At 45.6% G+C, this 13009-nt stretch overlaps 1 protein-coding gene across 1 annotated transcript; it reads right to left on the reverse strand.

Annotated features, from left to right (window-relative positions):
* Positions 1-12802, reverse strand: PPID (peptidylprolyl isomerase D). The gene is made up of 10 exons (XM_040332373.1): positions 12617-12802; positions 7826-7966; positions 7610-7716; positions 5839-6027; positions 5145-5267; positions 4883-4989; positions 3448-3589; positions 2307-2393; positions 2189-2231; positions 1-533 (listed from the first exon to the last, which is right to left on the reverse strand). The coding sequence occupies exons 1-10, from the start codon at positions 12699-12701 to the stop codon at positions 445-447; spliced, it is 1113 nt and encodes a 370-aa protein (XP_040188307.1). The 5' UTR covers positions 12702-12802; the 3' UTR covers positions 1-444.
* Between the last annotated feature and the right edge of the window lie 207 nt (positions 12803-13009).

Genomic DNA, 13009 nt, shown 5'->3' on the forward strand with positions numbered 1-13009 from the left:
TACAGCAGTAACAGTCTTTATTAGGAAAGACAATAACAGGTTTAATCTCTACTCATGTTTATGAGCAAAATCACATTATGCTATTAACTTGGAACTGCTGTTGCCCTCTAAAAGGTGTACAGGACACAATATGCCTCGCTCCTTCACTGTCACGCAAAAAAAGACTAGTAAGCAATACTAACAGAAGCCAAAAATCACAAATTAAATGGTACACTGCACATATCACTTTTTGCATAGTTCATGCAGTGTCACAAAAGAAAAATATTAAAAGATGGCCAAGAAATGTAAACCGTCAATAACACTTAGGTGAAACATCACACCTGTGTTGAAAACCCATGAAAAAGTTTTTGGTTTAATATCACAGGGTATAGCCTCATATAGCTCTTTTGCACCCAGATACCATAGATTTCAGAACACTGCATGCCCGGTTTATTGTAAACATATTTATGCAAACATTTTTGCATAGACGGCTCTTTCTTTTTCCTTCTGTTCTTTGATTCTGTGCTTGACCCGAAGAATTTCACTGCTGATAGCTGCAAGAACAGAGATCAGTTGAAAGGACAGAACATACTGTGGCAGTAGAAAAACGATGACAGCAATCCATCATCTATAGCAACATTTCCCAATAAGTCACAGACCAAATTACATTATAGACAGCAAAGAACATATTCATGTAGATGTGTACTTGGCAACATATCAAAACTTGCTCAGAGTTCCAAATGGTTTGCCCTGCATAAAGTAGAATCATACTACCACAAACATGGGATCACTATTATTGTGTGGCACGCAGACAAGGTTTTACGGTATAGAAATAAAATCTTTACCTATATTTTTTCGTTTTGGATAGAGTGGAGAGAAGTTAAGAATACCTGTCAGGTTTTTATTGCCATCTGTGTCCTCGTTCCTTTTTACAGTTATCACCAAGAGTGAAAGAAAATCCCAAAGTTTGCGTTGTCACCATAACCGGTCAAAATCTTCCAATTAAGACATCAGCTCTGGTGACAACCAGGACTCCCTCAATTTGGAGGATTTGCCCTCACTTCCTGTTTTGGCTAAAGTGAAGGGAAATATCCCCAATAGGACACATATAGCAAAAAATAAATAAAACTGGCAGGGATGATTATTAGCCTCCCTTACTTTATCCAAATGGTACATAAACTAGCTGCAGTAATCAACATATCCTTGGTGTGTCAAAATTCTACTCCAGCTTTCCAGGTGCCCCAAAACCTGTGCAGCAAGCTGATGTCAATTTTGCTCTGCATGCCAGCACCCAACACTACAAGAATTCCTGTATTTGGGGCATACAGCCCTAAAAGCACCATACCATGTATATTTCAGCCTGCCATAGATTTTGACAAGCTGCTGAAAGTAAGGTTGGACACTGCCCCTGTGCACCTAAAAACACCTGGACTTGATGCCAACAGGCCCAAAGTCTGTTATAGCCTCCCAACGCTGGTTAATACAGCGACTGGTTCCCTTTAAAAAAAAAAAACTGAGCCGGATTCAGATAGAATAGCCTATCTTTCTGCGGGCGTAACGTATCTCAGATACGTTACGCCGCCGTAAATTAGGGCGCAAGTTCCGTATTCAGAAACAACTTGCGCCCTTAGTTACGGCGGCGTAACGCATGTGTGTCGGCGTAAGCCCGCCTAATTCAACTGTGGATGATGTGGGCGTGTTTTATCTATATTAACTGTGACCCCGCGTATGAGACGTTTTTTACGAACAGTGCATGCGCCGTTCGTGAAAAAAATCCCAGTGCGCATGCTCGAAATTACGCCGCAAATAGTCAATGCTTTAGACGTGAAGGTAACTTACGTACAGCCCTATTCGAACGGCTTACGCAAACGACGTAAAATTTTAAAAACTCGACGCGAGAACGACGTCCATACTTAACATTGGCTACGCCTCATAAAGCAGGGGTAACTTTACGCCGGAAAAAGCCTTACGTAAACAACGTAAAAAAAATGAGCCGGCCGGACGTACGTTTCTGAATCTATCTCATTTGCATATTCCTCGCGTAAATATACGGAAGCACCACCTAGCGGCCAGCGTAAATATGCAGCCTAAGATACGACGGTGTAAGACACTTACGCCGGTCGAATCTTAGGGAAATCTATGCGTAACTGATTCTATAGGTACCCCATTTAATGTTTGACACACACAGTAAAAAGAAAACAAAATGTACCTTTATCCTCTGGGGTCAACTCATGTGCCTTTTTAAGATCCTCCTACAACAGAACAAAAATCAGTCATCACATCTTCACAGGAACTGCACTGTAAACCTACACAATGTAAATACTTACCAGTGCTTGTTCATAGTCTTTCAATCCCTGCCAACCTTGGGCCCGTCTGTAAAGTGCCTTTGTGTTCGAGGAATCGATTTCAAGAGCCTTGAGGGGAAAAAAAAAAACCACAAAATGTAACATGCAACGGGTATTTTTCTCTAAAATACAGTAACCAACTTCTTTCCCTCATGCAGACAATACTTGATAGTACAGGACAATGGAGAAGTAACTTGCCGATTTTCATTACAGCTGCTGTGGAGTCCATAGGGGGATGACCACAGATTACAGGGATGTAGGAGGTCTCTGTTAAACGATAATTTAGCATTTAAAGGGGTTGTAAAAGGTACAATTTTTTTTCCCTAAATAGCTTCCTTTACTTTAGTGCAGTCGTCGTCCTTCACTTACCTCATCCTTCGATTTTGCTTTTAAATGTCCTTATTTCTACTGAGAAATTCTCACTTCCTGTTCTTCTGTCTGTAACTCCACACAGTAATGCAAGGCTTTCTCCCTGATGTAGAGTGTTGTGCTCGCTCCCTCCCTTAGATTACAGGAGAGTCATGACACTCTCTACGTTGCAGATAGAGAAATGAGCTGTGTGTTAGTGGGCGTCCTGACTCTCTTTTAGTCCAAGGGAGGGGGCGAGCATGACACTCCACACCAGGGAGAAAGCCTTGCATTACGGTGTGTAGTTACAGACAGAAGAACAGGAAGTGAGGATTTCTCAGAAGAAATATCGAAGGATGAGGTAAGTGAAGGTGGACTGCACTAAGGTAAAGGAAGCTATTTAGGGGGTGGGGGGGTTGTACCTTTACAACCCCTTTAACTAATAGTGTCTTGTGTTCATTTTTTCCCCCCAAAAAGTGACTGTACCTGTATGTAGCAAAGCATGGTGTGAGAAATCCAGGGAGCCACTGCACATAAAATAAGTGACTGTGGTTTTAGTTTGGTAGAACATTTTCCATGCTCTCTTAAAAAGCCCAGATTGACTCTTGCCTGGTCAGCTCCTAAATAATACATTTGACACCTTTGTAATAAATGATCAGCAGTCCCACAGTTCAGAAAAGACTAATTGAACAGTATCAAAGAGTTTGATTTCAAACAGTTCAGAAAACAAGGCTTTCCCAAGATAGTTTGTGTAATGCGGTTATAATTAAAGTACCTCATCGCAGCTCTCGACTGCAGCTCTGAAGTCAGACATTTTCAGTTTACAAGCTCCAATATTTAGATTACAGCTTACAGCAATAGGATTTAACTTTGAAATGTTGTCATCTCCGGTTACATCTTTACAGCTCTCTACATATCTGGAAAATATTAAAAAGGGAAATTGGACATCAAAATGACAGTTTGCAATTACGCCATAAAGTTTCTAACCGAAAGTAAAAGGCAGGATACCTGCGGTGCTAGTAAGTGCTTTCATTCATGTTCAGAGTGTTTGTGTGCCCAGGGAGCCCCTAGGTCCTGACTGAACACTGTACTGAGAAGACCTACATAGTGGACACATGCTGCACACAGGAACCTAGGTTTTTCAATTTTTTAATCAACTTACAACTTAAGCCGAGTTTACACTTATGAGAATGGGAAGCGGTTTTCTCCAAATTCAATTTGCATGACAGAAGACTGACCATCTCTTAATGGAGTTGGTTCACACAGCATGGGGCGGCCGTGGTCCGCACTGGAAATGTGTCCTGTGTGTCTTTTGCTCATCAGGTGCGAATGTAGGCAAAAAGTTTGAATCAGTGTACTGGGACGCATGGGACCTGCATCTGCATTAGTGTGAACCCAGCCTTTAAAAGGAAGTTCACCTTTCTGAAAATATCACACCCATATTTAGGGGACCCCTCTGTCCCAGCAAGTTAGGGGATCCTTTCCCCGTACTCGCTGCCACAATTTAAAGAGCGTAGCAGTGCAGGGCTCCGCCCAAATGGGCACGTCATCAATTCACAGTCCCTATGAATCAATAAACTACAGGCTTTGTGGCTGTCAGCTTGTAGTTCTCAAACTACCACGGTGCTGTGGATTCTTCCTGCCTGTACAATGTATGGGGCAGGCAGCTCACACTGACAGTCTACAAGAGACCTGCATGGCATCAGAGATCTGATTGCTGGTGCAGTGCATTCCAGGTTTGAAATAAAAAAAACCTTTAAATCTAAAGTTTTTAAAAGCTTTTTTTTTTATATTCAAACGCTAAAAATATGGAAAATGCCAAGGTAATGAATACTTATGCAGGGTACTATGTAGAATTTGATACGCAGCAACACCAGGAGTTGTGATTTCAAGCCAGTGAAAGAACCTCCACAATGCCAGGTCCAAGGTGCAGTATATACAGTCCTTACCCAAACAGGCTGCACTAGCTTACTGTAGCAACAAGTGTTCAAAACACAAGCTCACCCTAGTGCTTGAAAAATGGGGCAACTGCCAAGATAGCAGTTCTATTTGCACTCAGAACTGGGTGCTTGAACACTATGGGGAGTACAATAATTACAAAAATCGGGCAATTACACCCAAGATAGTCATTACAAATTAGAAGGACGCATTAAAATATCCTGGTAAGCAGTAAAAGCACTTTTTTTTATTTTTTGCATATCACAACATACCTTAGAGCTTTATTATATTTCTTTATTGCCATCTCCCAGTTCTGAGACTTGAATAAATTATTCCCAACGTTCTTGACATCTTCTGCAATACTGACAATTTTTTCAACCTGTTAAGCAGAGAAAGTAGGAAATGTATTCCAAGCAAACTGTAAGCCACATGTACATTAGATGTTTGAACGGCAGTGCTTTCCCATCTACATATTGGTTCTTACCCAGACAAATACTTTTTGTGAGATTTAGTTAAATTGTATAAATTACATACATCATTTAATTCAACATCGGAGTCCTCTGGGAAGTCAGGATGAATGTCACCAGAGCCATCTGAAGGAGCCACGACCACTTCATCTCCGTCTCTGAACTCTCCACAGTCCGCTATTACACATGGCTGGATTAAAAAAAAAGGCACAATTACATCTATATCAAAACCTGACAATTATAAATAGCATAACGTATTGAAACTTTGAACAACTACAGTTATACTAGATCTCCATGGAAAAAAAAAAAAGTAGACTAGTAAATGCAGAATAAATGTAAAGGTTAATGCTTATAATCTTTATGTAGAGCAGTGGTTCTCAACTCCTGTCCTTGAGACCCACTAACAGGCCAGATTTTAAGTATTACCTTTGGGAGATGCAGACTAGAATATTGCGATCACTGAGCAGCAAATGATATCACCTGTGAAGCATTTCAGTTATCTTGCAAACCTGGCCTGTTAGTGGGTCCCGAGAACCACTGATGTAGAGGCTCCAATGCTAAGCCACTGGCCATGAAGTCCCTGCAGAAGGATTCTGTGGGACTGACAATCACAGCAGGTCTTCAGCAGAGACCACCTTACCAACACACTGGTTACATGTCCTGGTGCAGACCTGAATAAAGGTTACAATTTACATGATCACTTTTACCTTTCACTATAATTGCAAGGTTTATTTCAGAAATGCTTATGGTTGTCAGCTTACCTTCTTAGGAAGTTCGCCCTGAAGTTCAACATTTTCCAGCATTTTTACAATGCCATGCCCTTTAAGCACTTGGCCAAATACAACATGTTTCCCATCTAAATGAGGCGTCGGCACAGTTATGATAAAGAACTGAGAGCCATTGGTGTTTGGTCCTGCATTAGCCATACTGAGCAAGCCTTCCCTGTCATGCTGAAGAGAGAAATGAACACAACATATAATTAGAAAAATAAATCACCTTGCCAAACATCCCTGACTTCAGTTCACCTTGCGTTTTTATTTATTTTTTTAAAACACCACTAGGCATTAAATGAGTAATCCATATACTTGCAGCATAACTTACTAGAGGCCCCTGCTCTTGTCTCAAAGTATCCACAGACTTAAATGACATGTGTATTACCAGAATATGGCATCTGTCATTGATTACATCCCCCGAAGAAAGTGATAGCCGACTGGCTGGAATGCTGATTGCAATCACCTTTGTGGAGGGCGCCCATCAGCAGTGGGAGACGGAACTTGTAGTTTCTTCATTCAAAGATTGTTTTGAATGAATGACACGGCTGTGCACATGTAGCCACGCTGATTTTTAAATATGACACCGGGTAAGGCGGAGGGGGCAGGGATGTGTTAGAGCATGTTACACCCCAAATACAGGTGTAAAGCAAAACATGCTTCAAAAGCCTTTAATACTTTGACGTTAGACATGAAACAAGTGTGCAGATAACTCACTCCACGTTTTGCATACTTGTTCCAGGTAATCAGAATGATCTAAAGCCTGGGACAGCCAGGAAAGTAACATTTTAGAAGGTGGTTAGCTATGGTATCTTCTGTATATCTCTTATGAAAGATTTTCTTTTAAAGAAACCTATACCGAGAGGAAAACAAGGGCATCATGCCAATCAGTCTAGCAGAATGCACATAGGCTGACAGGAGATGTGCTAGCAAAAGAACAGAGTTATTAGCTCATCCGTCTGCTACTCTATTAGGCTCCATTTACACTTGTGCAACTCCAAAGTCGCACAATTTCCAGTGTGATTTTGATGCAACTTCACGTTCTCTGGCAATCAAGTCGCATCAAAATAGTGCAGAAACATTTTCAAAGTTGCATATATCCAAATGGGTGCCTGAGGCAACATCATCGGAAGGTTCATAAAAATAATAGCAGCTTTATGTGTGAAGTTTGGTAAATGGATCATTTGTTGCTGCCCACAGCAACAATTAGAACTAAAGTGAGTCTTGTACAATCTAGGTCTGCCTACAAGACAAGGCGACTAAGTGGTTGTAAAGCTTCACCTTTTTTTTTTTTTTTTTTTAAACAACAAACATGTCATACTTGCCTCCACTGTGCAGCTCATTTTGCACAGAGTGACCCCCGATCCTCGTCTTCTGGGGTCCCTCGGCAGCTGTCTCAGCTACTCCCCACATCAGCTAACCCCCCCCCCCCCCGGGAAGCGCTCTCCCAAGGGGGTTAACTTGCGGGCACGCTTCCAAGTCCTGTATCCGGCGTCCATAAGCCGTTGACTACAAGACAAGCCCCGATCCCTTCGTCATTGGAGTTGATTGACAGCAGCCCGAGCCAATGGCTGCGCGGTTATCTATCTATACAATGAAGAGCCGAGAAGACCGGGCCGACATCAAGCACATTCAACACGGGACTTTTGAAGGCTCAGGTAAGTAAACGGGGGGCCTGCAATCGCTGAATGTTTTTTCACCTTAATGCAACCCCTTTAAGCTTATATTAATAGAAAAACGTTTTTTGTAACCTCGTAGCTACCTTATAATGAAAGTTTTCATCCTCAAACTTCTCTCCATATATACTTTCACCACCAGTTCCATCTTGATTGGAGAAATCTCCCCCCTGGATCATGAATTTCTTAATAACTAAAAAAAAAAAAGTTTAAAGACAAACATGAACACTCTGTTTTTTAGATCCAGTAAGCATATATATTTAAAACAGAATTCAATAAAGGCTTCCTTTATAAACACTTACCCCTATGGAAAGGACATCCTTTGAAATGCAGAGGCTTTCCTGTTGTCTTCCCTATACCTTTCTCCCCAGTGCACAGAGCGCGGAAGTTCTCAGCTGTTTTAGGGACAACATCGGCAAACAGTTCCAGCACAACGCGACCAACTAAACAACAAAAAAAAAAAAATGTATACATGATCTACAACTTATGATGGTCATCTAAGAAATATGAGCCATAATGCAATCAGGGAAACAGACACATCAACTTGACATTCTATTTGAAAATATTAAACAATTACTTCTTAACCACTAGTTGACCAGCCGCCGTATAACTGCAGCTATATATAACTATATATACGGCGGCAGGTCGGCTCGGCTGCGCGAGATCACGTAGCTATACGTCATCTCGCATTTCAGCCAATGGGGAGCGCAAAGCCACCTCTATTAACTATTTTAACCGTTCGAAAAATCGATTTTAGCATCCACGTTTCTGATGCCCATTATGGGTTTCTGGCAGCAATGCCACAATTTAGATGTGCAACTCAAGATTTTTTCTTTGTTACCATAAGCAATAGAGAGATAAGAGAACACTACCGATATATGCGCCAAGGTCAGATTTCATGAATGAGGTTTATATCCACTTTAAGGATCCCATTATTCACTCTCCCGTTTCTTCTCAAGGTGTTCTTTGAATGGACAAAGGAGAGATCCTGTCATTTGTCCATTCCTCATCTTGCCTAGAGGCAACTCCCCTCAAAGTTTCCTCACATCTCTCCCCTACCCAACTCTAGTACCTCCCTGTGTAGAAACCTATGCCTCGCCAAGAGAATGTTCTCCCTGATTCTTAAGCTCTGTCCCCGCTGAGCCACGCATGCAAGGATCCCCGAGTCCTGGGAGCAAAGGCTTCAGTGTTTACAAGTGACAGCAGGGAGCAGAGGGTGAGAGCCAGAATGGAGTTCCACCTCATTCTGACTGCAAGGGCCGGATTCGGCCAGCGGGCTTTGTAACTTACAAATTTGGTATAGATGATTATGCAGCTTAAAGCGGTTGTAAAGGATTTTTTTTTTCTTTAAAATAACAAGTCATACTTACCTCCACTGTGCAGTTAGTTTTGCAGAGTGGCCCCGATCCAGGTCTTCTGGGGTCCCTCGGCGGCTGTCTCTGGTCCTCCCCGCAATTACTGACCACATTCATGAGAGAGCTCGCATGGTGGTGAGTAAATGCGGGCACGCTCCCGTGATACAACGAGCGGCCATAACCGCTCTCTGTATCACTCGGCCCCGCCCCTCAGCACGCCGCGTCACTGGATGTGATTGACAGCAGCGCCAGTCAATGGCTGCGCTGCTCTCAATCCATCCGCTCTAGCCAATCAGCTGCCGGGCTGAGCGGCTAAGAGGATCTCGGGACCGCGCGGGACTTTCGAACAGGTCAGGTAAGTAAAACGGGGGCTCGAGGGAGGCCAGCAACATCAGATGTTTTTTTCACCTTAATGCATAGATTGCATTAAGGTGAAACATTTTTTTTTTTTTTATTTACAACTCATTTAATCCTCCATGCCTGGTAACTGATCCAGTGCTGATATAGCAGTAGGAAAAGTAAGCCAACCAGTTAGGCACTAACACGGCTTTCTTTCCTGGCAGCTGAACAGAGCTGCACAAAAGTGAAGAAAGGCGAGTACATGTTGCTGGGAAGTTATTCTCCACTGGTCGGCCAATCAGAGCAAGGTGGCTGAAACGTCAGCATTAAAAGGGAGGTACCCATCTCATAGCTCAGCACATAAAAATATCACTTGCCTGTTCGCATTTTGCGAGTGAAATTCGAGGGCAGTCAAGGAAGCACTGCCTGGGAGCGGGGGGGGGGGGGCGAGCACCTCTGTGGTGGGGTTCAATGGGAGTCCTTCCAGCGATCGGATGGGGAAGAGAGAGAAAAGCCGCCCAGATGATCAGAGCGTGGGGGACACAGCGATTACAGCTTTCAATTGCTGTATGTTCTCCACACTCGCCGTCACATACAGCCCCGCCCCTGGCCCGGGAACTTTGATAGACAGATCACCCGGGATTGGACAGGTGAGCTGTCTATCAAAGGTCCCCGGCCAGGAGGCGGAGCTCTATGTGACAGCGAGCAGTGGGAACATACAGTAATTGAAATGAAAGCTGTTATTTCTGTGTTCCCAGCGTTCTGATCATCTGGGCGGCACGGGTGAGGCAACATTGGTGGGCACAGGTAAAGGTGTTAAATATTTTTTTTTATTAAACCCCTTTCACACTGGGGCGCTTTTGGGCTAAAAATAGCGCCTGAAAAACAGCTCAAGGGCTTTCACACCGAGGCAATGCGCTGGCAGGACATTAAAAAAAACTCCTGCAAGCAACATCTTTGGTGTACACCACTTCTGCCCATTGAAATGAATGGGCAGCGCAGCTGAACCACTGGCAAAGTGCCACTGTGGGTGGTTTTAACCCTTTTTCTGGACACTGGGGGGGGGTTAAGAAGCGTCCCACTACCTCCGCAAAAACGATGATAAAGCACCGCTAAAAATAGCGTTGCTTTACTGCCGACACCACGGTGTGAACGGGTCCAACTTAATTCTTCATAAAACATTTTAGTGTCATTTAGATAATTTGAGGGCGTGTCCAGGGGGCGGAATTAGGGGTGGGGCAACTGGTGGCGAGTAACCCTTGAGGCCTGGCTAGTAGCTCAGGACTTGAAATTTTGAGCCCTGTCATAGCTACAATAACTGAGCGGCTGCTGATCCCCACCCAGGTCAGAGTCCCTTTTCCTTTATACTGCCATCGGTCTTACTTGTTTCTCTCCAATGGAGACAAAACATCAGGATTAGGTCACTTATCACTCCTGTCCTGGAAAGAACCGCCCTCCATTTCTTGTATGGCCAGCAGAGGGACAGGAAGTGAGAGAGAATCTCCCCAATGGAGTCACAACCCGAAATAATATGACATATATATGAGAGAACACTGTTCCGATTCAGGAGCTTGTAACCTACAGACTAGTGCAGCCCATGTGCTTTTTATTTCCACAAAGCCCCCCCCCCCCCACTCATCATACAATCCAGTCTGGTCCTACGAGGATCCCACCCATCACACAATCCAGTCTGGTCCTACGCCGAGGATCCCACCATCATACAATCCAGTCTGGTCCTACGCCGAGGATCCCACCATCATACAATCCAGTCTGGTCCTACGCCGAGGATCCCACCCATCACACAATCCAGTCTGGTCCTACACCGAGGATCCCACCCATCACACAATCCAGTCTGGTCCTACGCCGAGGATCCCACCCATCACACAATCCAGTCTGGTCCTACGCCGAGGATCCCACCCATCACACAATCCAGTCTGGTCCTACGCCGAGGATCCCACCCATCACACAATCCAGTCTGGTCCTACGCCGAGGATCCCACCCATCACACAATCCAGTCTGGTCCTACGCCGAGGATCCCACCCATCATACAATCCAGCCTGGTCCTACGCCGAGGATCCCACCCATCACACAATCCAGTCTGGTCCTACGCCGAGGATCCCACCCATCATACAATCCAGTCTGGTCCTACACCGAGGATCCCACCCATCACACAATCCAGTCTGGTCCTACGCCGAGGATCCCACCCATCACACAATCCAGTCTGGTCCTACGCCGAGGATCCCACCCATCACACAATCCAGTCTGGTCCTACGCCGAGGATCCCACCCATCACACAATCCAGTCTGGTCCTACGCCGAGGATCCCACCCATCACACAATCCAGTCTGGTCCTACGCCGAGGATCCCACCCATCATACAATCCAGCCTGGTCCTACGCCGAGGATCCCACCCATCACACAATCCAGTCTGGTCCTACGCCGAGGATCCCACCCATCACACAATCCAGTCTGGTCCTACGCCGAGGATCCCACCCATCATACAATCCAGTCTGGTCCTACGCCGAGGATCCCACCCATCATACAATCCAGTCTGGTCCTACACCGAGGATCCCACCCATCACACAATCCAGTCTGGTCCTACGCCGAGGATCCCACCCATCACACAATCCAGTCTGGTCCTACGCCGAGGATCCCACCCATCACACAATCCAGTCTGGTCCTACGCCGAGGATCCCACCCATCATACAATCCAGTCTGGTCCTACGCCGAGGATCCCACCCATCATACAATCCAGTCTGGTCCTACGCCGAGGATCCCACCCATCATACAATCCAGTCTGGTCCTACACCGAGGATCCCACCCATCATACAATCCAGTCTGGTCCTACGCCGAGGATCCCACCCATCATACAATCCAGTCTGGTCCTACGCCGAGGATCCCACCCATCATACAATCCAGTCTGGTCCTACGCCGAGGATCCCACTCATCATACAATCCAGTCTGGTCCTAGGCTGAGGATCCCACCCATCATACAATCCAGCCTGGTCCTACGCCGAGGATCCCACCATCATACAATCCAGTCTGGTCCTAGGCTGAGGATCCCACCCATCATACAATCCAGTCTGGTCCTAGGCTGAGGATCCCACCCATCATACAATCCAGTCTGGTCCTAGGCTGAGGATCCCACCCATCATACAATCCAGTCTGGTCCTAGGCTGAGGATCACAATGGAGGAAAGGAAACACACAGGGCAGCGTGCAGACCATAGGCGTCTCCCTGTGATACTGGCACAAGCACTACAAGTCCCAGCCAGTCCCTCACATAGAGGCCGATGCTGGGCCTGTGTGCCCCCCGTACATCTACAGACTCCTCACATATCTCAGGGAGATCCTATTCACTGACTTGCCGGAGTGATGAAGATGGCGCCCATTCATTCTCACCTGGCTCGCCTCCAATATCTATGTCAAAGAACACCCGCGGATTGCCGGGGTCGGACGGCCTGTTGCTCGGGCTCGGATTTGTCATGTTTCCCGGCGTGCTCCGTACAATATGAGAAGACCGGCTTCAGCACCTGAGCACACATCCGCTGCGGCCACCGCTCAGCTTCCGGTCCACAGTCCCGCCCATCCAACCCAGCCAGGATTGTCTGTGACTGTGTGTGTGAGGAAGGAGAGGGGGTTGTGTCAGAGTCTGTGTACCGCTCCGCCACATTAGCAATTCTATTCTCCTCCCCCGCCACTATCACCTAATACTGGGTGTCCCCCCGCCACTATCACCTACTGTGTGCCCCCCCCCCGCCACTATTACCTACTGTGTGTCCCCCCGCCACTATT

Source organism: Rana temporaria, chromosome 1, assembly GCF_905171775.1.
Source record: "Rana temporaria chromosome 1, aRanTem1.1, whole genome shotgun sequence".
Classification (NCBI taxonomy): Eukaryota; Metazoa; Chordata; class Amphibia; order Anura; family Ranidae; genus Rana; species Rana temporaria.

Bases quoted from the DNA above. Each gene is read 5' to 3' on its own strand.
- PPID (XM_040332373.1), bottom strand. From the start codon at position 12,701: ATGACAAATCCGAGCCCGAGCAACAGGCCGTCCGACCCCGGCAATCCG. The intron at 7,717-7,825 runs GTAAGTGTTTAT...TTTTTTTTTTAG, and splicing joins AGGATGTCCTTTCCATAGGG to TTATTAAGAAATTCATGATC. The intron at 2,232-2,306 runs GTAAGTATTTAC...GTTCTGTTGTAG, and splicing joins AAGACTATGAACAAGCACTG to GAGGATCTTAAAAAGGCACA.